Below are 25,031 nucleotides of genomic sequence, written 5' to 3' on the forward strand. Positions count from 1 at the left end.
TTAGAGGGACAGGGTTAGAGGGTTTAGGATAGTATTTCTCCTGGAGATACAATACATTTAAGTAACTTAGGATGACTGTCATGTTGGATCAGACATTCCTGGATGGAGGAGTTGAAGATAGTGATCTAGATAAGACATGTCATAAGGTCAATGAATCAATGTAATATGGTTATTTGCTACAGTTACTTTTTCATGTCATTGTTGGTTCAGTTTGGGTTCTCTGTGATTGAGTGATGGAATTCAGATGATATAATTACATATCTGAGCACATTTTATAAATTGAGACATCTTTATAAAGTGCAATGTTAAGAAACATATTTAATACTGTATTTTCATAAATAATTACACTTGAACAGACAATAGCATATATTAACAAATCTAATATGATTTTTTTTTGACACAGAAAATGATAAACTCCGCCTTTTATCAATGTTAAAACGGAAATGGGGGAAGGACAGTATGTCTTTGGTTGTTCAAGGCTGGCTGATAAATAACTCCCATTTGCCATGTACTGCTATAGTTTCTGGGCAGAGAGGGAAACTTAGAAGTCAGCTGGGTCTGTTGTTGACTCCATCTGCAAGAATTTGCTGAAATCATTTTCACAGTGTTTGTTTTGAGATGGGAACTGTAGAGATTGACAAGAAATTGAGCTTCCACAGCCGGATATTGTATTCATCAATTCGTTTTTAAGGTTTAAATGATGAGTTATGATGGTGTATTGATAAATTACACAGTTTATAGCTGTCATTTCTGCATGTTTGCTCAAAGTCTATTTTAATGCCTTACTCAACAAATACAGTGGCTCTTGAAAGTGTTCACCCCCTTGGACTTTTCCACATGGTATTGTGTTACAACATGAAATTTAAGTATGCCACTGATCAAAGTGAAAAATAAGCACTATGTTTCGGGCAAGCTGCCACCACTATACTACCAGGAAATATGTTGAGGGCAGTATCACGGTATGAAGATGCTTCTCAGCATCAGAGCCTGGAAAGCTTGTGAAGATAGAGGGCAAAATGGATGCAGCAAAGTACAGAGAAATCCTGTAAGAAAACCTGCTGAAATCTGCAAGAGACCTGGGACATGGGAGACGACTCAGCTTGATATAGACCACAAACATACCGCCAAAGCTGCTGTAGTGGCTTAAAAAAAAGGTCAATGTCCTGGAGTGGCTCAGTCAAATCAAGCTGTAAATCCAACTGAGATTATGTGGAAAGAGTTGAAATTTGCTGTTCACCAAAGGTCCACATCCTGCTTGATGGGTTTGAGAAATTATGCAAAATTGTTTTGTCCGGATGTGCTAACTGGTAGAGACTTATCCAAATAGACTCATGCCATGACTGCAGCCTCTACAAAATATTAAAGGGTGCAAATACTTATGCAACAGTTAATTTTTATCTTGTATTTCTAATTAATTTAGAATAATGAGTATATTTTATCTTCCACTTTAATGTCATTGACTTTTTGTGCTGATCTGTGGTAAAACTGCATATTATATGTTATTTTATTTCATTTTTTTACAAAGTAAAAAGTATTATTTGTGTGAAAACTTTTCAGAGCCACTGTATTTTTACAATTTACAAACTCAAATCTCATAAATTGAACCAATAAAACATTTGAACATTTTATAAATATCCTTAATTATGTCAATTACATTCAGTACAAACAGGCTTCATGTACAATACATATGTTTTCTATAGATAAAAATAATAGGTGCATCATTCTAGGATATTTTAAAATGCTCATCAGGCATGAGTTGTAGATAAGGGTAGAAGAAAAAGTTTGAAGACCGGAAAAAATGGGATTTGTACATTTTTTGGGGGGTTTTCACCTATGGATGGTAGCAGCTGTATGTGGTGGTTTCATCCCTGGGAACGGCAGTACCAAGATCGGGGTGTGACCAACTCCCAGAAGGTATTCTGTTTGGGAGAGATTACACACACACACATACAGAGATACCCACATTGTTTAGAAAAGCGTTGTCACTGTTTTGGGCAGCTGTAATCCCTTACGCCCAGTTCAGCTGTGGTAATCCAATTGACTTGATACCCCTGCAGGTATATGTAAGTCAGATTTTAATGTTCCTGTGGCTTTGTTTCTATTTTTTATTCATATATTTGTATGTAAATGATTATTACACTGTGACTGAAGAGCTAGTGGTTTTGTCCAATGATGACTTAGTTGAGAATTGCTTTGAGCCTTAACTGAGTGAAGCACTGTGCTGCCGTAAGTATGTACGTCTTGGGCCATCTGTCAAAACCAATCCAAGGACCCCATATCTGCTGCTGTCTCATTACCACTGGTAATCCCTCTCAAAACCCCATCTTCACACACTTTCTAAAGACTATTTCCGCACGCAACCACGTGGGTCCTGTTAGTACTGTATGAGTGTGTTTATTGGTGTCTGTGTGAGTGTGTGTCTTAAGTTGCTTGTGCATGTCTGTGTGTTTATGTGTATGGTGGGTGTGTCTATGTTATTGTGTGTGTGGTGTGTGTGTGTGTGTCTTCATTTGTGATGTTTCTGGGTTACTAGCAGTGGATAGAGAGAAATATGGAATGAAAATATAGCTGTATATTTTTCTGTCATTGTTTATCTACCAATAACCAGCTTGCCTAATTATCTTTAAAACATGGAATATATTTGTTAACCAACTAGCTGTTTATGTTATGATAATTTTAGCAAGTCTGCTTGACTGATATACATTTGCTAACTAATACTTTCATATAAAAACACACAAAAAGCTATAAATACAAGAATGTGTTTGTTTTGAAGGTGTCATCATATGAAAAAAACGACTAAAAAAAGAATACATAGAAAATGACAAGGTCCGAAATGAATAGGCTGTGAACACCGGCGCATCTTTGCAGGTCTCTTCCGCAGGCTGGAGTGTGGCTATCGAGTTGATTTCAACGCCAATGCATAGCTCTAGTCTCCTAGGTACTGTAGATTACTGACATGTAAGATCTTTCTGTAGGTGACATGAATAAGTTATTGAAAAACCGGGAGGAGTTATTAGAAAAATATATTGTTGGAATTTCGTTTTGTTAATGATTATTTAGCCTAGTTCTAGTGTTAAGAAATTCTCCTGCAATATTAAGTGAAATATCAAATGTGTATGCAAGATTTAACCAAAACCTAACCTAAACCCTACTGTAAAACAGGTACTTAATATTCAGCTAGCTTTGCAAAGTTGGCTAATTTGCTGAAAATATCAAATTCTACATACATTTAAGACATTTAGTAGACTCATCTAACGTGACTAACATATTTAGGTAACTGCTATGTTTTAAGGTTTCCCTTTGCCAGTTTGGGATTTGATCTAACAACGTTTAGTTTCAAGTTATACGCTATAACTGGTAGGCTGACGGCTGACTGTTTTCTCCTGACAACAAAGCAGCAACATTTTAATATTTGATATTTGAATTTGCAGCAAAAGTTTAATATTTGATATTTGAACTTGATTGGCAGATTCAGAAGAATGGGAGAAGTTGCTTTAACTTTGACAGATTTGCTTAAACATTGGCTTGTAAGACAACAGTCAATCACTGGTAAATTTCCAGGCACCTATTGTCTTCTCTGCAGTGTGCCCCATTGAATTAAAAATGAAGAAAATAAATAGTTTTGCAAGTAAATTGTAGTAAAACTGGACAACATTAGACACTAAAACTTTTGGAATAATGACTACTAAATTCCAGGAAATGAATGTAAAACGGCTTCCATAGATTTTGTAAAGTTTTCCAGCCTACATAGTCAATATCAAAACAGGTAAGGGAGCAATTTAGAGAAGATCATGCAGCATGGAGAACCCCGCTAATTATTCTTCTACAAAGGCCCACTAAAATCTCTTGACCATATCTGATGACCTGTGCACTATGCACTATGCACGTTGAACTATCTACACTAATTATAATTTTTACATAGTATTTGAGTTGGAGGCATTGAACAAACCAGCTATTCCTAACAATATGTCAGCTCATTTACAAGAGTTGTGTGTACAGAGGTGAAAAAAATAGACTTATCGAGCTATGACGCGGTTGGAGACATAAACTCACCCCCCAGGACAATCAATGTTCCTACTGCTAATACAGAATCCTGTAGGAAACACTGGTATGTACATCATATGTTTGTATTACGGTACACCGATCAGCCGTAACATTATGACCACTGACAGGTGAAATGAGTAACAGTGATAATCTCATTATCATGGCACCTGTCAGTGGGTGGGAAATATTAGCCAGCAAGTGAACATTCTGAAAAATGACAAAGGCCAAAGGCCAAACTGTGATGGCTAGACAACTGGGTCAGAGCATCTCCAAAACTGCAGCCCTCGTGGGGTGTTTCTGGTCTGCAGTGGTCAGTACCTATCAAAAGTTGTCCAAGGAAGGAAAAGTGGTGAACCGGCGACAGGGTCATGGGCGGGTGGCCAAGGCTCATCGATACACATGGGGAGTGAAGGCTGGCCTGTGTGGTCTGATCCAACAGATGAGCTACTGTAGCTCAAATTGCTTAAAAAGTTATTGCTGGAACTGATAGAATGGTGTCAGAACACACAGTGCATCGCAGTTTGTTGCGTATGGGGCTGCGTAGCCTCAGAACAGTCAGGGTACCCATGCCAAAGGCACCTACAATTGACACATGAGCATCAGAACTGGACCACAGAGCAATGGAAGAATGTGGCTTGGTCTGATGAATCATGTTTTCTTCACATCACGTGGATGGCCAGGTGCGTGTGTGTTGCTTACCTGGAGAACAGATGGCACCAGGATGCACTATGGGAAGAAGGCAAGCCGATGGCGGCATTGTTACGCTTTGGGCAATGTTCTCCTGAGAAACCTTGGGTCCTGCCATTCATGTACCACCTACAGTGGATATAAAAGGTCTACACACCCCTGTTAAAATGCCAGGTTCTTGTGATGTAAAAGTACAAAAATAAATCATGTCACAACTTTTTCCACATTTTATGTGACCTATAATGTGAACAATTCAATTGAAAAGCAAACTGAAATATTTGAGGGGGGAAAATAAAAATGTTCACAATAACCTGGTTGCATAAGTGTGCACACCCTTCAACTAATACTTTGTACTTTACCTTTTGATTTTATTACAATACTCAGTCTTTTTGGGTAGGAGTTTATTAGCATGGCACATCTTGACGTGGCAATATTTGCCCACTCTTCTTTGCAAAAGCACTCCAAATCTGCGAGGAGATCTCCTGTGCACAGCCCTCTTCAGATCCCCCCACAGATGTTCAATTGGATTCAGGTTTGGGCTCTGGCTTGGCCATTCCAAAACCTTAATCTTCTTCTGGTGAAGCCATGCTTTTGAGGATTTGGATGTGTGCTTTGGTTTGTTGTCGTGCTGAAATGCAAACTTCATCTTCAGCTTTCTAACGAACGCCTGAAGGTTTTGTGCCAAATTTGCCTGGTATTTTGGACTTTTAATAATTCCCTCAACCCTGGCTAAGGTCCCAAACATGATGCTGCCACCACCATGCTTCACTTTGGGTATGGTGTTCTTTGGGTGATGTGCTGTGTTGTTTTTGCGCCAAAAATACCTTTTGGAATTATGGCCAAAAAGAACAACCATGGTTTCATCAGACCTTAACAAATTTTTCCACATGCTTTTGGGGAACTTGATGTTTGTTTTTGCAAACTTCAGCCGGGCTTGGAAATTTTCTTTGTAAGAAAAGGCTTCCATCTTGCCACCCTACCCCATTCATATGAAGAATATGGGAAATTGTTGTCACATGTGGCACACAGCCAGTACTTGCCAGAAATTCGTGCAGTTCCTTTAATGTTGATTTAGGCCTCTTGGAAGCCTCCCTGACCAGTTTTCTTCTCGTCTTTTCATCAATTTTGGAGGGATGTCCAGTTCTTGGTAATATCTCTGTTGTGCCATATTTTCTCCACTTGATGATGTTTGTCTTCACTGTGTTCCATGGTATATCTAATGCTTTGGAAATTCTTTTGTACCCTTCTCCTGACTGATATCTTTCAAAAATGAGATCCCTCTGATGCTTTGGAAGCTCTCTGCGGACCATGGCTTTTGCTCTGAAAACGTCAGGAAAATCAGCTGAACTTTATCAGCTAGAACAGCTGAACTTTATTTGTGATTAATCAGAGTCACTTTAAATGATGGCAGGTGTGTAATGACTTCTGTTTAACACGAGTTTGAATGTGATTGGTTAATTCTGAACACAGCCACATTCCCAGTTATAAGAGGGTGTGCACACTTATGCAACCAGTTTATTGTAAGATTTTATTTGTAATTTTCCCCTCGAAGATTTCAGGTTGTTTTTCAATGGAATTGTTCACATTATAGGTCACATTAGAAGTGGAAGAAATTCTGACATGATTCATCTTTGTCCCATTCTTTTACACCACAAAAAAAACTGGCATTTTAACTGGGGTGTGTAGACTTTTTATATCCACTGTACCTGAGCATTGTTGCAGACCATGTGCACCCTTTCATGATAACGGTATACCCTGATGGAACTGTTTCAGGAATGGTTTAAGGAACACAACAATGAGTTCAAGGTGTTGACTTGGCCTCCAAATTCTTCAGATCTTCTTCTGGTAGACCAAGAAAGATTTCAGGCAAAACTGCCAGAAGAATTGTTCAGGAAACAAAGAAAAACCCACAGGTAACCTCAGGAGAAATACAGGCTGCTCTGGGAAAAGACGGTGTGGTTGTTTCAAGGAGCACAATACAATGATACTTGAACAAAAATTAGCTGCATGGTCGAGTTGCCAGAAAGAAGCCTTTACTGCGCCAATGCCACAAAAAAGCATGGTTACAATATGCCCGACAACACCTGACACGCCTTTTTTGATTGATGAGACCAAAATAGAGCTTTATGGTCACAACCATAAGCGCTCTGTTCAAGAGGGTTCAACAAGGCCCAGAGTGAACAAAATACCATCCCCACTGTGAAGCATTGTGGTGGCTCACTGATATTTTGGGGGTGTGTGAGCTGTAAAGGCATGGGAATCTTGTGAAAATTGATAGTAAGATGAATGCAGCATGCTATCAGAAATTACTGGCAGACAATTTGCATTCTTCTGCACGAAAGCTGCGCATTGGACGCTCTTGGACTTTCCAGCACGACAATGACTCTAAGCACAAGGCCAAGTTGACCCTCCAGTGGTTAGGGCAGAAATGATGAAGGTTCTGGAGTGGCCATCACAGTCTCTTGACCTTAATATCATTGAGCCACTCAGGGGAGATCTCAAACAAGCGGTTCATGCAAGACGACCAAAGACTTCGCATGACCTGGAGGCATTTTACTATTACAAAAGACTACACGTTGTCATTGATGCTAAAGTGGGCAATACACAGTATTAAGAACTAAGGGTATGCAGACTTTTGAACAGGGGTCAGTTCATTTTTTTCTTTGTTGTCATGTTTTGTTTTATGATTTTGTTGCAAAAAACGCATGGTGAGGAAAAGACGCAAATTACCTGCAAAAGACTTGAGAAGAATTAAACGTGAAGCTACCAGGAACCCATTATCCTCCAGTGCCAGCACATTCCAGAACTGCAACCCACCTGGAGTGTCCAGAAGTACAAGGTGTCAAGTGCTCAGAGACATGGCCATGGTCAAGAAGATGGAAAGAAGACCACCACTAAATAAGAGTCACATGTTTAAGCATATAGATTGGGCAAAGAAATACCTGAACACAGATTTTTCAAAGGTTGTATGGACAGATGAAATGAGGGTGCCTCTTGATGGACCAGATGAATGGGCCTGTGGCTGGATCACTAATGGACACGGCACCACTTCAGTCAGGCTCCAGCCAGGTGGAGGAGGGGTACTGGTATGGGCTGCTATCAGTAAGAATGAGGTAGTTAGACCTTTTCGGGGTGAAGATGGACTGAAACTCAACTCCCAAACCTACTGCCAGTTACTGGAAGATACTTTCTTCAAACAGTGGTACAAGAAGAAGTCCTCAGCATTCAAGAAGGCCATGATCTTCATACAGGACAATGCTCCATCACATGCATCCATGTACTCTATGGTAGCCAGCAAGGGCCACAAAGATGCCCAAATAATGACCTGGCCCTCTTCCTCTCCTGACTTAAATTCTATTGGGCCCTTCTCAAACGTGAGATTTACAGTCAATACAATACAACTCTTTGAACAGCATTTAGTAGGCTGTGGTTGCTGCTTCAGCGAAAGTTGATCAGGCACAGATCAAGAAACTGACAGACTGCATGGATGGAAGGCTCATGGCAGTTATGGTTATATTGATTTTTGAAAGGACAAACATTTTAATTAATTGTCATTTTGTCTTATTTATTTGTTACACTTCTTTTAAAAATGTAGAATAAATAAATGAGTTGGGAGAAATAATTGTTTTAATTAGTTGCCTAATAATTCTGCACACCAATTGTTGCCCTAATAATTCTGCACTCTTATGTATCTCCTAAGAAAGATCAAAACTCACATTCAGTTTTGAGGTTCAATAATATTGATTGAGAGCATTAGGTTAGTTCTACAATAAAATAAATCTTGAGGAATAAGATTTGCCTAATAATTGTGCACGCAGTGTATATTACCAATATTCCAAGGGTATGCAAACTTTTGAGCACAACTGTATATGTGGCCCAGCCTTGAGTGGCCCAGCCAATGCCTGGAATTAAACCCCACTGAGGATTGCAGGTCACAAATGTTCCCCATCCAGTCTGACAGAATTTGACAAGATACACAGGTGTGCAAAGCCAGTAGAGGTATATCCAAAATTATTTGAAGCTGTGATCGCTAGCAAATGTGTTTCTACAAAGTACTAAATAAAGGAAATGAATAGTTACATTTTAGGTTTGTCATTATGGGGTGTAGTGTGTAGATTGATGAAGGAAAATGTAATCAGTTATAAGTTAAGGTAGTAACACAACAAAATGTGGAGAAAGTGAAGAGGTCTTACAGTCATGGCCAAATGTATTGTCACCCTTGCACTTTATATAATACTGTAGTTACATATATCTAGTTACAACTGAAGTATTTGGACTCCACAATTAAATAAATATCTTACTGTAAATATGACAAAACCATTGTTGGTGATTCAGAACGTAAAACGTTTCAATCAGCATAGCCTCTACTGAAAATAACTGCATTCAAGCACATCCTATAACCATGGATGAGCTTCCTTCACTTATGTACTGGCAGTTTTCCCTCTTGTGCAAACTGTTCCCACTGTTTCAAGATCTCTCCACAGGTTTTCAATAAGATTTAGATGTGGACCACTTTAAAATAGTCAGATGTTTAGTCTTGATCCATTCCTGGGTGCTTTTTGAAAGGTGTTTGGGGTCATTGACTTGCTGGAATCTTCTCTGGACACTTCGCTTTCTAATTAAGTGTTCAACAATGTGCTCCAAACAGCCTTGGTATTCCCCTGTCTTCATGATGTTGTAGAAGTGTATGAACGTATGCTTGTTATGTTTAGATCCGCACACTGGAAGTCAAGTTCAGTCAAAGCCTAACAGTAATTAGCCAATGGGCTTACAGTACTGTTTTGTGTATTCGATCTTGCAATGTCTATAGAGGACGACTAGAAGATTCTTTGAGATGAGTTTGTTTGTAAGACCGAGTAAGATCGGGTCTGTAACCTCATGAACAATAGACTATCAAATGCTGTAATGAATAACTGAACGACTCTCTCCTTTGACGACTGGGTACGCAATCATTATTTCACCACTATACATAACGTTGATTTTTAACTAAGGAGTGTACATGTTAAAAAAATCCCCAGTGCTAACCCTCTTTATTTGACTATGAGGAAGGAATTATTTACATTTCTGTAAACATAGGTGGTGTGCTTTACCAAATACTTCAAATTTGGTCTCATCTGTCCACAGGAGATGTTCAGGTGTGTTTGCAAACTGTATTCTTGTCTCTCTCAGAAGTGAGGTCCACCTGGGTCCAACATATATGCAACCCTTTCATTTATTTGACCAAGGATGCTGCAAGCTGAAACTGTAGTACATTACGTCTGAAGGTCAGCTTGAATATTTGTGGCAGTTCTTTCTCAGTGCTTTCTCCACCATTCAACAAATATTTTGCTGGGATCTTCTACAGTAATGTATTCCACAAAAATCAACAAAATGTAATTTCATTGTTGTGAAAAAATATTTACTACCCTAAATTAGTTTCTTGTAATGTCTATTAGTCTTTTACATTAACTGGAAGGATCTTCGATCCACTATTTACAGTACTGCTTCAACTGTGTCATGTTTGAAGGTTTTTCTTGCATACACGGTCTGCTTCCATTTCTTTTTGAGACATTCTGTTGTGTGCTTATGTGTTTTGGATCACTGTCATTGTCCTGATCATTGTCCAAGATACAAGTTTGTTCCATTCTGCAATTTCTAAAATTGTAGATGATCTTGGCATGACGTGTTTCTAATCTTTTTGGAAGGCTGGACACATTCAAGTCACCTGTTTTGTTTCAGCTGATTCTAACTTTAACCAAAATATGTGATGGTAAAATTAGGGGTGTACTGTTTCCGCATAAGGAAGCAGTTAGTAATTTCTATTTATTTAATTTGCGTAAACGGTTTCAACATATATATGCTGTGTTTGGGTTATACATACCCCAGTACGAGGACAGTGAATCTGGGCGTACCACTCCTGGCAGTACAGGCATACCATAACACCTTGACCAATGAACAGACAGGTCCACATCATGATGTTCCATACAGGACTCTTCCTCTTGTCATTCAGGGTGAAATTAAATGCAACTGATAGAGATAACAAACAGATACACTCAGAGTCAGGAATAAAAACTCAGTTAGGTGTAAAACTCAGTCAATGAAACAAGATGAAGTTCTGAAACAGGAATGGAACAATGTTCACAAATTACTTAAAGATCAAACCAGAGACATTTTCTTAATGTTTTATAAAACCAACTAGAGCAGGAGAACAGGACCAAAAAGAAAGTTACACTTCAGACTATAGTTCTATTACCATTAATACAATCAAAGTCATTCCGTCAGAATATCTTTTGTTAGTTTTATACCTACAGATTTTTAAAGCAAGGAGTCAGACAAAGATATGAATTGTGGTTGCCATAGTGTCACTGTAGTGGTCACCATCAACTACGTTCTGTTGTCAGAATAAGAAATGTGAAGTGACAGTCTGTCTTGAGAGAGTTATATTTAAAAGCCTGCTGAAGCAAGAGTCTGCCATAGTAATGTCTACACAAAGTAGATAATATTAAAGGCTTATTCTATATTATAGACTATACATACATGCCATTATGTAATGTCTTATAACACCATATAGGCTTTCTACCAGACAGACTAATTAGCCTCGTTCTTTACTATTAGCAGTTCTCCGTTGAGCCTGCTTTTTAATTCAGAAGTAGACTTAACAGGTATTGAGGAAACTGGCAAATATACTATAATTTATTCATGACTCTGGCTCAGAAATTACGATACAATAGAGAGAGGGTGTGTGTGTTTGTGTGTTACCTCCGAAAAAAGCAAATAGGCAGAACATGACGGGGTAGAAAAATCCGAAGCCCAATGTGAAAACATATTCATGGACCAATGCCGACACAGCAAACACTGACAACATGGCCGCCGTACGGAACTTCTTCCTGGACAGCTACATGGGGTCAGGGGTTAACATTTAGGCCAGGTCACAGGAATAAATAAACATATCAACTGATCTAAACATCAAACGCTCTCATCACACTGTTATTTCTCCAGGGTTGCATTTTCTGGTCTACATCCCAACACCTTATACATGATATAGTGGACTACTTTCGAACAGTGCTCTAAATACAGAATAGCATTAATTGGTGATGCAGACATTTTCTTGAGACAACAGCACTCTATGAAACTGTATTCCTTTAGCAGACAATCCAGAACAGTAATGACCTCTTACATGTATAAACCCCCCCCCCCCGACCTGGTCCACAGAGAAACCCACAAACCGGTTTGGACCATTCTGTTTCAGCTCAGTCACTAAGGACCTTTTTCAGGTTCTGATTAATTTCTAAACTGATTTGAATGAAGTATTTGCTTTTAAGGGATTCAGTATTTGAGGCAGGACCTGGAGAGTGAATGAGATTTGTTGATTCATTTCTAAATTGATCTGTCACTCTCAGACACAGACAGCATTGTTGGCTCAGCATCAAGTTTGTTAGCTCAGTGTATATCTCTGTGTGTTGTTGGCAGTTGCCCACTACGCAGATTGCTATCATGGGGCACAACTTTTGGGTGCTCTCTCTGACCTGCTAAATTAGTTTACACTCACAAATACAGCTAACTAACAGTTTACATACGTACACACACACATACACAATCCTTATATGTATTTTAACGCATAAGTAAATGTGGAACACACCCAGTATACCTTGGCTAAGAGCTGTTCTTATTCACAACGCATTGAGTTGTGTATATTGAACTCTTGCTATGTTTCTCAATTCCAACAGCTGCTATAGGAGTGATATAAATATAAATGACACAAAAAATACTACCAGACTCGTTTTGGGATCTGTATAAAACTATATTTTTGCCATCTGAGCAATCCTCCTCATAGGTTTGCATTCACTTTTCAGAATTAAAAGTGTTTGGACATTGCCTACGATTGTCCAGCAGTCTAACCAGTTCCCTCAGCATAGAGCTAAATATACTGCTATGGCATAGTAGAATCCGGCCCATTGCTTTTTCAGCAAACACAATCTCCTCAATCTTTCCCCACTTTTCATTCAAAAAGAACATAGAACTGAGTGTGGGCACATGATGTGCATTGTTAAAAGAGATAATACATTTTTTCACATTGTAGATATGTACAATATAATAATGCAACTGCCAGACAGAGCAAAATAAATGCCTCAAAACATTGCCACAATAAACGACACAACCATCTCATGTATATGAGGTTTATAAAGGCATGTCAATGCAGAAACACTAGTATTTCCATGATAATGACCATATATGTGTATCACTCAATGTGTTTACTTCCTGCTGAGCCATTATCTTTGAACTCATTTCTAAATATGCGCATTGCTAGTCTTGTGTAGCCATGTACACCTCAAATTCCATGAAGGCTCATACAGCAGCTTTCTAACAATATGCATTTTTCTTCAAAAGGAGTTTTGAACATGAGTAGGACCACTGCAGTATATTGCTTGTGCACACAACTAGACAAAATAGATTAATATCAATGTAATCCATTTTAGAATTACATTCTTCTGGCAACAAAATGGTGAAGTCCTTCATAGAACAACCAGATTTTTTAGAATGTTGGGTAAGCATGAATTCTTATTTCTACTGGTAAACATATAGCCCACTCATCATGTGAATAGGGCATCCATACTAAACAATACAGTTGCCTATCTAACCCACCAGCTATATGGTGAAAAAGGTCAAATAAATATATAAATCATTATGTCAATAAATATATACATGAATAAATAAATGTATGAATAAATATGTATAAATACACATTTTATTTTGCATTGTGTATGTGCATTGCAAATATGATATGGGGGTGTATTTTAGTTCAGTTGAGCTGTTCTGATTGGACTGCAGTGTTGTATGCTGAGATTGGACAATTGACAGCCAATTAACAATGCAGTTCCAATGTGAGCAGTTAATCAAGGGGCACAAGAATGATATTCAGTGTTCCAGTGAATACAAAATTGGGCTAGTTCTTTGGGTTTCTTTGAAATTGTATCACGGCCGACCATGACATTGCTTTAGAAAATGTATGTATTAATTATTTCACAATACATATACTGTGGCTTAGTGCACTGTAGGGAGGGACGGATGACCAGCAGGGTGTCTGCACCTTTCTTCTATAGCTCAATGTGCCAGCACCTTTCTTCTATAGCTCAATGTGCCAGCACCTTTCTTCTATAGCTCAATGTGCCAGCACCTTTCTTCTATAGCTCAATGTGCCAGCACCTTTCTTCTATAGCTCAATGTGCCAGCACCTTTCTTCTATAGCTCAATGTGCCAGCACCTTTCTTCTATAGCTCAATGTGCCAGCACCTTTCTTATATAGCTCAATGTGCCAGCACCTTTCTTCTATAGCTCAATGTGCCAGCACCTTTCTTATATAGCTCAATGTGCCAGCACCTTTCTTCTATAGCTCAATGTGCCAGCACCTTTCTTCTATAGCTCAATATGCCAGCACCTTTCTTCTATAGCTCAATGTGCCAGCACCTTTCTTCTATAGCTCAATGTGCCAGCACCTTTCTTCTATAGCTCAATGTGCCAGCACCTTTCTTCTATAGCTCAATGTGCCAGCACCTTTCTTCTATAGCTCAATGTGCCAGCACCTTTCTTCTATAGCTCAATGTGTCTGCACCTTTCTTCTATAGCTCAATGTGCCAGCACCTTTCTTCTATAGCTCAATGTGCCAGCACCTTTCTTCTATAGCTCAATATGCCAGCACCAATCTTCTATAGCTCAATTTGCCAGCACCTTTCTTCAATAGCTCAATGTGCCAGCACCTTTCTTCTATAGCTCAATGTGCCAGCACCTTTCTTCTATAGCTCAATGTGTCTGCACCTTTCTTCTATAGCTCAATGTGCCAGCACCTTTCTTCTATAGCTCAATGTGCCAGCACCTTTCTTCTATAGCTCAATATGCCAGCACCAATCTTCTATAGCTCAATTTGCCAGCACCGATCTTCTATTGCTCAATGTGCACTCTATACTTTCCTCTGATGTGAGAAATAGAGAAGAGATATCTCTATTTTCTGCAAGTCAATTAATTATTTTTAAAACCACCAAAAAACTGACTCAGGACCTGGCCAGGAGAACACGTTTCAACAGACCAGTGTAATTAAAGTCAAAAAAAGACAGTAACTGTTTAGACTTCATATAGGGAAGATAATGTAATATCAATCAAAATCAATATAATATTATATTATGATCCAACTGTCTGTCCAACTGAGTTTCTGCAATGCCAGCAACATAGTCAAGATCAGAATCACTTAACACTGCAATTTCCTCATGCCCAATAATTCCTCCACTACAAACTGTAAAAACATATCTTTGGGTGACACTTCCAATCACAGCCCTCTCAGGGCACAACACTGAAGTCCAATCAAAACAGCTCAATTTAAATAAAAATCCCACTCTATATTGCATTTGCAATATAACATACACAATACAAATTTGTATGTACTTATTTATACATATATTCATTTATAAATTAATTATTTTCATAATATGGCACATTTCATCCTCCATATATAAGCCGGTTAAACGCAAATTTACCAGTGAGATCTGTTGTCATTTGGGTGCTTTACTGTACGGGCACCAAGCAAATGACGAAAGACTGCTTTTCTGAATTTGCTTGTAATTACTCAGCCAGACACAGAATACCACAAGGGCATGATCAACTTCAGTGTTTCTAAAATAATAATTATTTTAAAAAGTGTATTTTTCATCTTCTAAAAAGTATTATCTTAATCTGTGAGTGCCATTTTGTTTTGGAGGTGGTATGTATGTTGTCTTTGAATTCTGGAACTGGTGGTATTATCAACACATTCAAAGAGAGGAAGTAGTTTATACCGCTCATTAGATTGTGTTGAGGAGATCTTGTGTTTATGACACAAATGTATCATTGCTAACATTATAATTTTGCTATAGTATTTATTGCATTAAGTAGTTTTGAAAAGGTGAAATGCTATGACGAGCTTAGGTGACATTCTTGTTAATGCAGGTGTTAATATTGTTAATGCAGGTTTTAATGAACACCAACTTTTCGGGAGATATTTACCAAGAGGAAATCTCTGTATCCGTAGCAATAGAGCCAGTCATGAACCACCACATTCCAGGTCCTGTAGTAGTTGGCAAACGATGTTGAGTTCCACCAGTCCTTCATAACAAAGCAATAAGCAAAACATAATTTAATATAGTTTGACACCATTTTGAATAGTAACAGGAGTTTATTCTGTAGAGATGGGACGGTTTGTTTATCCCATGGTTCGGTTTGTATAACGGTTCAGAGCTCACAGTATGGTTCTGCAATGGTTTGGTTGAAAAAAAGTTAAGAAGTTAATAACAACAACATAGAATGACTGTGCAAAAGGATGTGTTTATTTTAACCAACTATTGGACATGCTTAACAGTATAAAGTTTAAATAATGTTTTCTTAAAATATAATAAAAAGCAATTTTTTTGGCTCATGTTTGTTGTGGTGGCCATGTAGTAGGGAACTGTTCATTTAAATAACTTGCAAATGGTCTTATTCTTGTCGACAACCATTTAATCGTTTTACATCTTTACTGGAAAACCGAAGTATTGCCACACATGCAATTGAAATCTGAGCGGTGCATCCTCTATTTCAATTCCAATGTTGGACATCACCATGCCATCAAACTAGCCTTGCACTGGTTCGGCACAGTAGGCTTAGGTCTGAAGCCGGCTACCCTCTAACCGGGACAATCACTTTGATGAATTATGGGTGTGGTCTAGGAGACGACAATTACATTTTGTTCATTTGTTTTATTAGTTTTTTTGAATATTTTCATGGTACTCACTAAGGTTCCTTTGATCCGCAAATGTTTGTGACCAAGACAGCCATAATCAACTACCCTTACTGATCTACTTGTTTGAATGCTGTTGCTGGATGTACAGTGCCTGTGTTGTTAAATTATGTCGCTTTGGTACTATACTGTCATGTACATTGTTGGTTTTATTAGTTGTTAGTTGAAGGTTGATCCAATTTAATTTGATTTGTAACTTTTCTCAACACTCACTGGAAACGCGGCCATGCCCAAACGGTTTGAATCCCAGCCCGCCCATATGGAAAATAAATATATTTTTACAATGCAAAATGTATGTAGAATGTATGATGAATATCGAATACATTTAACTTAATTCAAAATACATTTCAGGTATCAAAACATATTTCACCTTTTATTCTGAAATGTATTTAAAAATGTATAAATGCATTTCACTTTATTCAAAATACATTTCAACTTTTATTTCAAAATGAATTTGAAAATGTATAAATAAATTTCAGTTTTGTCAAAATGTATTTCACCGTCCACAATGCTTTCATTACAATTGTAATGTATTATAGAAAATACATTACAAAATGTATTTTGAAGCCCATATTAAAATGCATTTTTCAGGTCCTGTGAAAGTAAAAAGATTAGATATAATTACAGACGTATTGATTATATCACATTTAGGTGTTGAAACACATTTTATAGATGTGCACATTACCAAAATACATTTAATCTTACAGGTAAACTTAGTAATACCACTACTTGCCTCTTCTATCAACCTAATCCAGTTTGGAGTAGCGCGCCTTACTGTGGAACAAAAGGTTGCAGGTTTGAAACACCACCTTGCCGATTGTCCAATATATTTAGGCGTACATTGTAAAAATGCATTAAATACATTTTTTGAAAATATATTTAAGCATCCAATTTCAAACATTTTGACATATATTTACCAAATGTATTCAGGAAAATATTTTCCAAATGTGTTCGGAATATATATTTTCCAAATGTATTCAAAAATATATTTAAAATACATTTATTTTCGTATGGGCGACCAGACTGATATCCATGTAACGTGTATTAATAAGCTTGCTGGATCAGACGTCTTTTTTGTTTTTACCAGAAGCACTTGCTTCACGTTGAGATGAAGCTTAACGTTTCAAATCATGCAAAGAGTATGCATAGGAGGTACGTATGGCTTGAACAAGAGCTTTTAAAAAAAAATATATAGAAATATTTATTTCACGGTATGTTTTCTTGCCTCACAGTGCACTTTGTGGAACTTTTTAACCGTGAAATGCTACAGCATTTTGTCCTCTCCCTTTTATCCAGGTATATATGTTACAGAATAATTACATAAACTATTGATCTGTTATACTATCTGTTTCTTTGTGTTTTTGTATGCATGTGTTTGTGTGTGTGAACAGGAAATGCACCTTATAAAACATCCTGTCTGCGAAGCGTAGCATCTCAGCAAATGCGTTCAGCCAGCAATGGAGGAATGCAAAGAACGCCAGAAGTAGCATTAACATGCCTGAGATAGAGGAGGGGAAAAGGGGGGAGAGAAGATTAAGCAGTGCGAGGAGAGAAGGGAGGTATTGAACACCCTGCTTTTAGAACATACATGATGTAACTGAAAAACCTAGCAGACTCATCTGCTGATTTTATAGTTCTACCTACATTACGGCAACTCAAAACCAACTAATATTAAGGTCAGTTCGAAGGGTTACCGCCACAACTAATTAACTGTCCATTTGAAGGTGCTGATATGTAGCCATAAATGGAGAGGTTTGCATTATGGCTTTTTTAAAGCATTGAGCAATGGGTAAGGGTGATTTTTGGTTGTTATCACAAACTATGAAAAAGGTTTTACAGCTTACAATGTTTCTCATAGTACACATTCACCTGGAAAAACATTAGCATTGATCTTTAGCTTGTAACCTAACCTAACACTTCGATAGTAAACCTTTTGTCTGTTACCTAGAACTGTTGACCCCTGATAAGTGCACACTGGGTAAGTTCTTACACCATTTAGGTGAACTGTTTAAACCTGCCTTGAACTGTACTTAAACCACTACAAATTATTATTATTAAAATAAATTGCACAAATTTTTCCAGAAAACTGTTGAAGAGTGTAGCCAAGTGTGGACAGTCTCATGGCAAGTCTATTTCCATAGACCTTGATGTTCCTCTTCACACTGTATGCAATGTTGTCAAGAAGTTTAAGGTCCTCCCTGGTTGTGGCCGCAAGAGAAAACTTGATTGAAGGATTGTTCTAATGGTGGAAGCAACTTGATCAACAGCCACATACACCAATCAGCCATAACATTATGACCACACCTGTCAGTGGGTAGGATGTATTAGGCAGCAAATGAACATTCTGTTCTAAAAGTTGATGTAATAAAAGCATTGGAAAAATGGGCAAGCGTAAAGATCTAAGCAACTTTGACAAGGGCCAAATTATGGGTCAAGCAATTTATCCTTTGGCCGATTAATGGGCACCAATAGGACGTTTTACACACTATTGCTATCAGCAGAAATGTGCCCTGATAGTGGTCGATGGTTGTGCAGCCTCTACTGGTCACTTTGACTTACGTCACCTTGCAATGAGCTGGGGGCTCCATACATGAAGTCAAGGTAATGTCACTGTGTACTGTACCTGAGATCATTTATATTTAAATGAAAGTTAACTTTAAGACAGCATTTTATTTTTATGAGCATGTTAAGGTTATTGGTTATAGACTGACATTATTAATACATTAGACTGAAGATAACTGCTGCTCTAAAGCATGCACTTTCTGTTTTGCTAGCAAGCATGTTTGTTAGAATTTGGCTAGCTGTAAGTACAAACCTAGCACAACTATCGGCCAATGGCCATATCTGATCATTTGGGGGCCACTTTTGCTGAAAGTGTGCGTGTGATTAACTCCTGATAGTAATCTAAATAACTGTTAAAGACCCCATAGAATGGCACTCTTTCTTGATTTAGTGAGACTTGAGCGCTGGCGCTGGAGAGGGTCTGCCATAAATACGCGACAGACTTTAAATTACGTTTTTCAATGTAGACTACATCAGAGATATTTTTCCCAGAAAGCAATTCTCCACTCCAAGAAAAAACCTTCAACGCATTATTCTGGCGATGGGGTTAGAAACCGTGGGCTAAACCTTGTGGTTCCTGGGGTAAACGTTGGAACAGCTGATTGTACAACAAGGCTGACAAGTGGCATTCAAGTAGTATTGGTTTTCAGTTTGTCTCTACACTAAAGCTCACTTTTGAATATATAATGAAGCACTATCATCTCCTTGTTCATGATAAAAGACAGGCAGACAGTGAAATTAAATTGCACATTTTTGGATTCTCCTTACCCTGGGATTATGCACGAACATTAATGGTTTGTAAGAGTGGCATTACAATGTAATGGCAACAGAAGTAATCCTTCCTGGCCAGTAATCAATCAGAGAACAGCATTGCCCATTGTAGAACATAATTCTTTCCAATGATGCAATCCACCAAATCACGCTTCAGAATGTTCTGTTACCAATGTATACAAAAGGAGTCACCTTTCTGGATAGAATGCAGACATGCTGTTTCCGCTATTATACTAAGCTTCTCAACTGGAATAAATGACTTTATGGTGAAAAAATATCTTACAATATATACGTAAATCCGGGTTTACGTTATTAAGGGGTTGTGACATTAAGATGAGCAAAAGACCACAGACACTGGAAGGAGGAAGACTGAAAAAAGTGCTATGGACAGAATAATCTAAGTTTGTGGTGTTTGAATCACAACGAAGAGTGATGTGATTGTGAGATGCAGACCAAATGAAAAGATACTGGAGGACTACTTGATGCGATCTGTCAAGCATGGTGGAGGCAATGTGATGGTCTGGGGTTGCTTTGGTGGTGGTAAAGTGGGAGATTTGTACAGGGTAAAAGGGATGTTGAAGAAGGAAGGGTATCACTCCATTTTGCTGTGGCATGCCATACCCTGTAGACGGCTCTTGATTTCCTCCTACAACAGGACTATGAGCCAAAGCACAGCTCCAAACTATGCAATAACTTTTAAGGGAAGAAGCAGTCATCTGGTATTCTGTCCATAATGGAGTGGTCAGCACAGTCACCAGATCTCAACCCTATTGAGCTGTTGTGGGAACAGTTGTGCCCATCAAGCCAATCCAATTCGTGGGAGGTGCTTCAAGAAGCATGGGCTGAAATCTCTTCAGATTACCTCAACAAATTGACAACTAGAATGCCAAATGTCTGAAAGGCTGTAATTGCTGCAAATTGAGGATTCTTTGATGAAAGCAAAGGTTGAAGGACACAATTATTATTTCAATACAAAATCATAATTTCTAACCTTGTCTAACACTGTGAATACCCTCATTAAGACGTTACAACCAGTACATTGCAACACTCAGAACATCCCTCCACAACTGATGACAAGGAGAAAGCTCATCATGACAACAACAACCTTTAAGGAGAAGCAAGACTTTCTGTCAGGAACTGGGAACTCACTACATATTACAACCACTGCATGTATTCTACAGAAGTTTGATCAGCGGGGTAGAGTGGCAATACAGAATCAACCATGCTTGAGTACAACTCCCTTGCAATGATGACCTTTTGAAACTTTATTCAAAGCTATATCATGCGTGTACTACTGCCCCTGGTGTTGGTACTTTTCTGTCAAAATGCATACAGTACATAACATTTTATGACATTATTTGTCTTGATTTCTGGCTTTTCATCTACAAAGATACATTATCAATAAGATCATACTGACTTTTGATTACCACTGTATATAAAAAGTAATCTAAGACAAATCAGTTATCACATAAGGTTTAATAAATACTTTTGATTTATTGAATACCTGGCAGTGTAGCGTGGAACAAGGCCAGGACAAGTGTTCTGGTGCTGAAAGGTGTGTTGCTGTTATTCATGAAGACAGGGACGCACAGTCTGACCAGAATGAAATAGCCATAAAAGAGGCATCCCAGAATCTGTGTGAGGAGGAAAGATGAGAAGAATGTTTTACGGAAAAGTCACCCATGGTTTTATTCTTGTCAGTGATCAGAGTTAAAACTCAGATGTATCGACATTGCATGAAACAATACTATCTCAAAATCATAATTAGTTTTAAAACCATAATTATTGCCCTCCAAAAGAAAATAGTCTTCAAGCATAATCATAAGAAATCAAAGACATACACCCCTGGAAAAAATTAAGAGACCACTGCACTTTTTTCTTTCCTTTCCAAAAATGTTTTGAGAGAGGAACAGAAGGGTTAAAATTAAGAGACCACTGCAAATTGCTGCTGTTCCTCACTCAATAATCAAGAAAAAGGTGCAATGGACTCTTATTTTTTCCGGAGCTGTATTATATACAATGGCGTACACAGAACAAACCTAGTAATATGGTTTCAGAGATAACAGTGAAACACAAAATACCATAAAAACCTTTATGTACATTATTTATGTACATTAACTGATGCAGGCTACCATTACTACATCTATCCGCTGGACCTGTGTTCTCAGTACATTTATGGAGAGTAAAAAGGGTCCAAAAAAGGTTGTTGGCAAATGGATAAGGCTCTACCAAAAACCATGTTCATCTGAAGAACCCTTTCTGGATTACTTTGTTTGGCTGAGTTGAACTTAAAACCTATTGTGTTCAAAAGAATGGTTTATGAAAGAAAGGGTTATTAGATGAATGTTTGGAAGGAAATCTAAGTTTAAAAGGGTTACTCCTTAACTGAGTTGACTGAGTTTATCATCCATGTTGAGCATTAGTGTTTAGGTGAGTGGTTACCTCTCCCCTAAAGAACATACATTTATAGGGTTTGTTGGAGACAAATTAGCTAATATCCTTTGGCCATTTTTGCCGCACCACATAAGCGGAGCCAGCCTAAAAGAGTGAATGTCTCTTACTGAGTGACTGACTGACTGACTGCCTGTCTACTTCTTGTTAAGTAGCGTATTGGGTAGAGAGGCGGAATACCGACCAACAGGTTCCACATTTGACTTCCGTCTCAGTCAAAACAAATTGTGTATTAGGTTTTGTTCAGGATAGACAAAAACTCTGCTGGCTACACGATTCTCTCGTCTTTTCACTTGACGAAAAGTTATTGTATCAATGTCATTCACAAATGGCTAATGAGCTGATGAAACAGCCAGTGGCAAAAGCCATACAGTTCATAGATGCTATTTGTAGTGGAAGTAAACTTAAATAATTGTTCTGAAAGCAAAAGAGGCGTCAAAGTAATCAAATATATTTGCAATCAAATATTTTGTTATAGAGTGCAAAACGTAATGCAGGTGATTGGGGGAAATGTGTTGACTAATCTACTTGCATATTCAATAGAATGGCTCTACCCTGGTATCATTTTGGCCATTGAAGAGGGAAATGTACAGGTCAAATGCATGCATCGAGACTTAAAATAATTACTTCTGCAAATTGTTGTCTGTGCCTCTCATAAGGGAAAAGTCAGAATGGTAGCATTTTCTTGTATTTTTCTTGTTTTGAGGTTGAATTAACCTAATAAATATTATATTTTTTCATCCACCTGTCCGGCTCAGTTGTGACCCTTCTGAATGGGACTAGATCTTATTTAAAAGTACTCAATCTGTATATCGTGGCAAAATCTGAAGTACATTTTTCATTAAAAAAAGAAATCACTGACAATAATATTTGCCCATCCCCTCAACCCTGTAACTAGTATCAACCCTGTTACTGAATTGTCAGCCCTGTTACTGGCAAGTTTTCTGGATATAATTATTAGAATTTGGAAGTAAATTACTTACTAATATTTTAGTAATTTGTTGAAAGACACAAGTGCTTTGGATTATAAATGGCAAGTTCTTGGTTAAATATTAGAAAATAAGTATTTTCTTAAGTGTTAGTTATTTCAAAATAGCACTTGTACACAAAGGTGTGTTTTAATAGTCTTTAATATGTTGGATTTCCATTAGTCATTTGTTTTAAATTCTTTAAATACTTATGCAAAGTTTGGTAACAGGGTTGACATTGAGTACAACATTGTGTTAATAAATCTCTAGTAAAGATAAAAAGATGGCACAATAATGTATGACACAGTTAAGCCTCCTCTCTACAACAGAATGCCAATGAGCCCCCATTTTTGTTTTTGAAAAAACAACTTTTTAAAAGTGAAAATGCACCCATTTCTTAGAATGACCCTTATACTGCCAAACCATCTGCGGACTCCACATTAAAACTACACAAAGGCTATTTCTTCTATACAACCCATTTGCATCTGGCAACACTGGTTACAGCCCCACGGTCACATATTGGTCATCATACAAATGCATATTGGAATAACAAAACAAATATTGATGTTTATCAATTCAATGTCAACTAAATAGTATCTAGCATAATATATTATTTTGCTTGCAATATTTTTTTCAACCTTAAGATAAACTTCTTCTGGGGCCCTCTGATTGGCTGCCATGGATTCCGCGTACCCAATTAAGCTCCGCCTCTGAATTACCTATTACATTAATTATAGGTTTATCATTTATTTTCATATATTTTCATTAATGCCTTATGTAATTTACAAAGTTTGTTCCCATCAGTCTATTAACCTCAATTTCTTGTTGTTCTTTCCCTCAGTCGGGCTGTTTCCAGTGCAGCTCATATAAATCAGAGCTTTTAGCCAATCAGATTTTCTGTCTCCAGGTGAAAAATCTACTTAGAGGCCTTCAGAATTTTGAATAAATCCCCTCTGCTGTAGAAAACAAATGGGGCGATGTTGTTGATTGTCATACTTTTTAACCAATCAGTTTTAGAGTTTGCCATGTTGGGTGTATTCTTTGACACGTTGGAGTCTTCAAGCTTGCCTAGCTGCCTACCGTAGCATTTTTTGTGTGGTGTGCTCGGAGGGCCAGTTAGCTAGTTGAAGTAAAACTAGGTAGCACGTAATGTAGCAACGTCTAAGGTATATTAAAACTTTCTTTTGTGACATATAGATTTTTAGATTTTGTGATTTAGATTTTTTGTTTAGACTTTTACTGTACCTGTTGTTTTTAATACACAATTGCTGAAGGAGGAAAATAAATGGATTTGGTGGCAGATTTGGCAAAGCATTTTTCGAGAACGACCTTTCAAGAAATGTTGGAAATTGTGAGGAAGGCTCGACCAGCCCTGAAACTAGCAGCCCTGTCTCAGTCAGGGAAAGGATTTGTGAGGGAGGAGGTGGGGACAGCAGGAGTTTGGCGTACCACCCCTTTCGGGGATGGCACAGGAGACTGTGGGCTGGGGATGAACGCAGGAGCTCTGGTGCGAGGAGCTGGCTGTGGGGTCGCCAACTTGGCCGACTCCCTGGTTCCTGGACGGGAACCAGAGCTAGGGTCGAGCTCTGCTTGGTCCTGGTTTGGTGGTGGATCAGTCTGTCACGGTTTAGGGTAGGCAGGACACGAAGCGCAGAGTGAGTATAATTCACAAAATAACAAAAGGAGAACAGAGGCACAACACAACTGGCACTAACAATGATCCACATCGGGTGTAGAAACATCTGAACATAAATAGGGTCCCCAATTCG

At 38.1% G+C, this 25,031-nt stretch overlaps 1 protein-coding gene across 1 annotated transcript in view; it reads right to left on the reverse strand.

Moving 5' to 3' along the window:
* Positions 1 to 298: 298 nt before the first annotated feature.
* soat2 (sterol O-acyltransferase 2) overlaps positions 299 to 25,031 on the reverse strand; it is a 39,191-nt gene continuing 14,458 nt past the window's right edge. Inside the window, 6 exon segments of the mRNA XM_010866268.3 lie at positions 299 to 1,919; positions 10,592 to 10,737; positions 11,470 to 11,605; positions 15,742 to 15,840; positions 17,911 to 18,008; positions 21,348 to 21,477. Of these exon segments, the coding sequence (XP_010864570.2) occupies positions 1,863 to 1,919; positions 10,592 to 10,737; positions 11,470 to 11,605; positions 15,742 to 15,840; positions 17,911 to 18,008; positions 21,348 to 21,477 (666 nt within the window). The 3' untranslated portion in view covers positions 299 to 1,862.

This window comes from Esox lucius, chromosome 17 (assembly GCF_011004845.1).
Source record: "Esox lucius isolate fEsoLuc1 chromosome 17, fEsoLuc1.pri, whole genome shotgun sequence".
In the NCBI taxonomy this organism is placed as follows: Eukaryota; Metazoa; Chordata; class Actinopteri; order Esociformes; family Esocidae; genus Esox; species Esox lucius.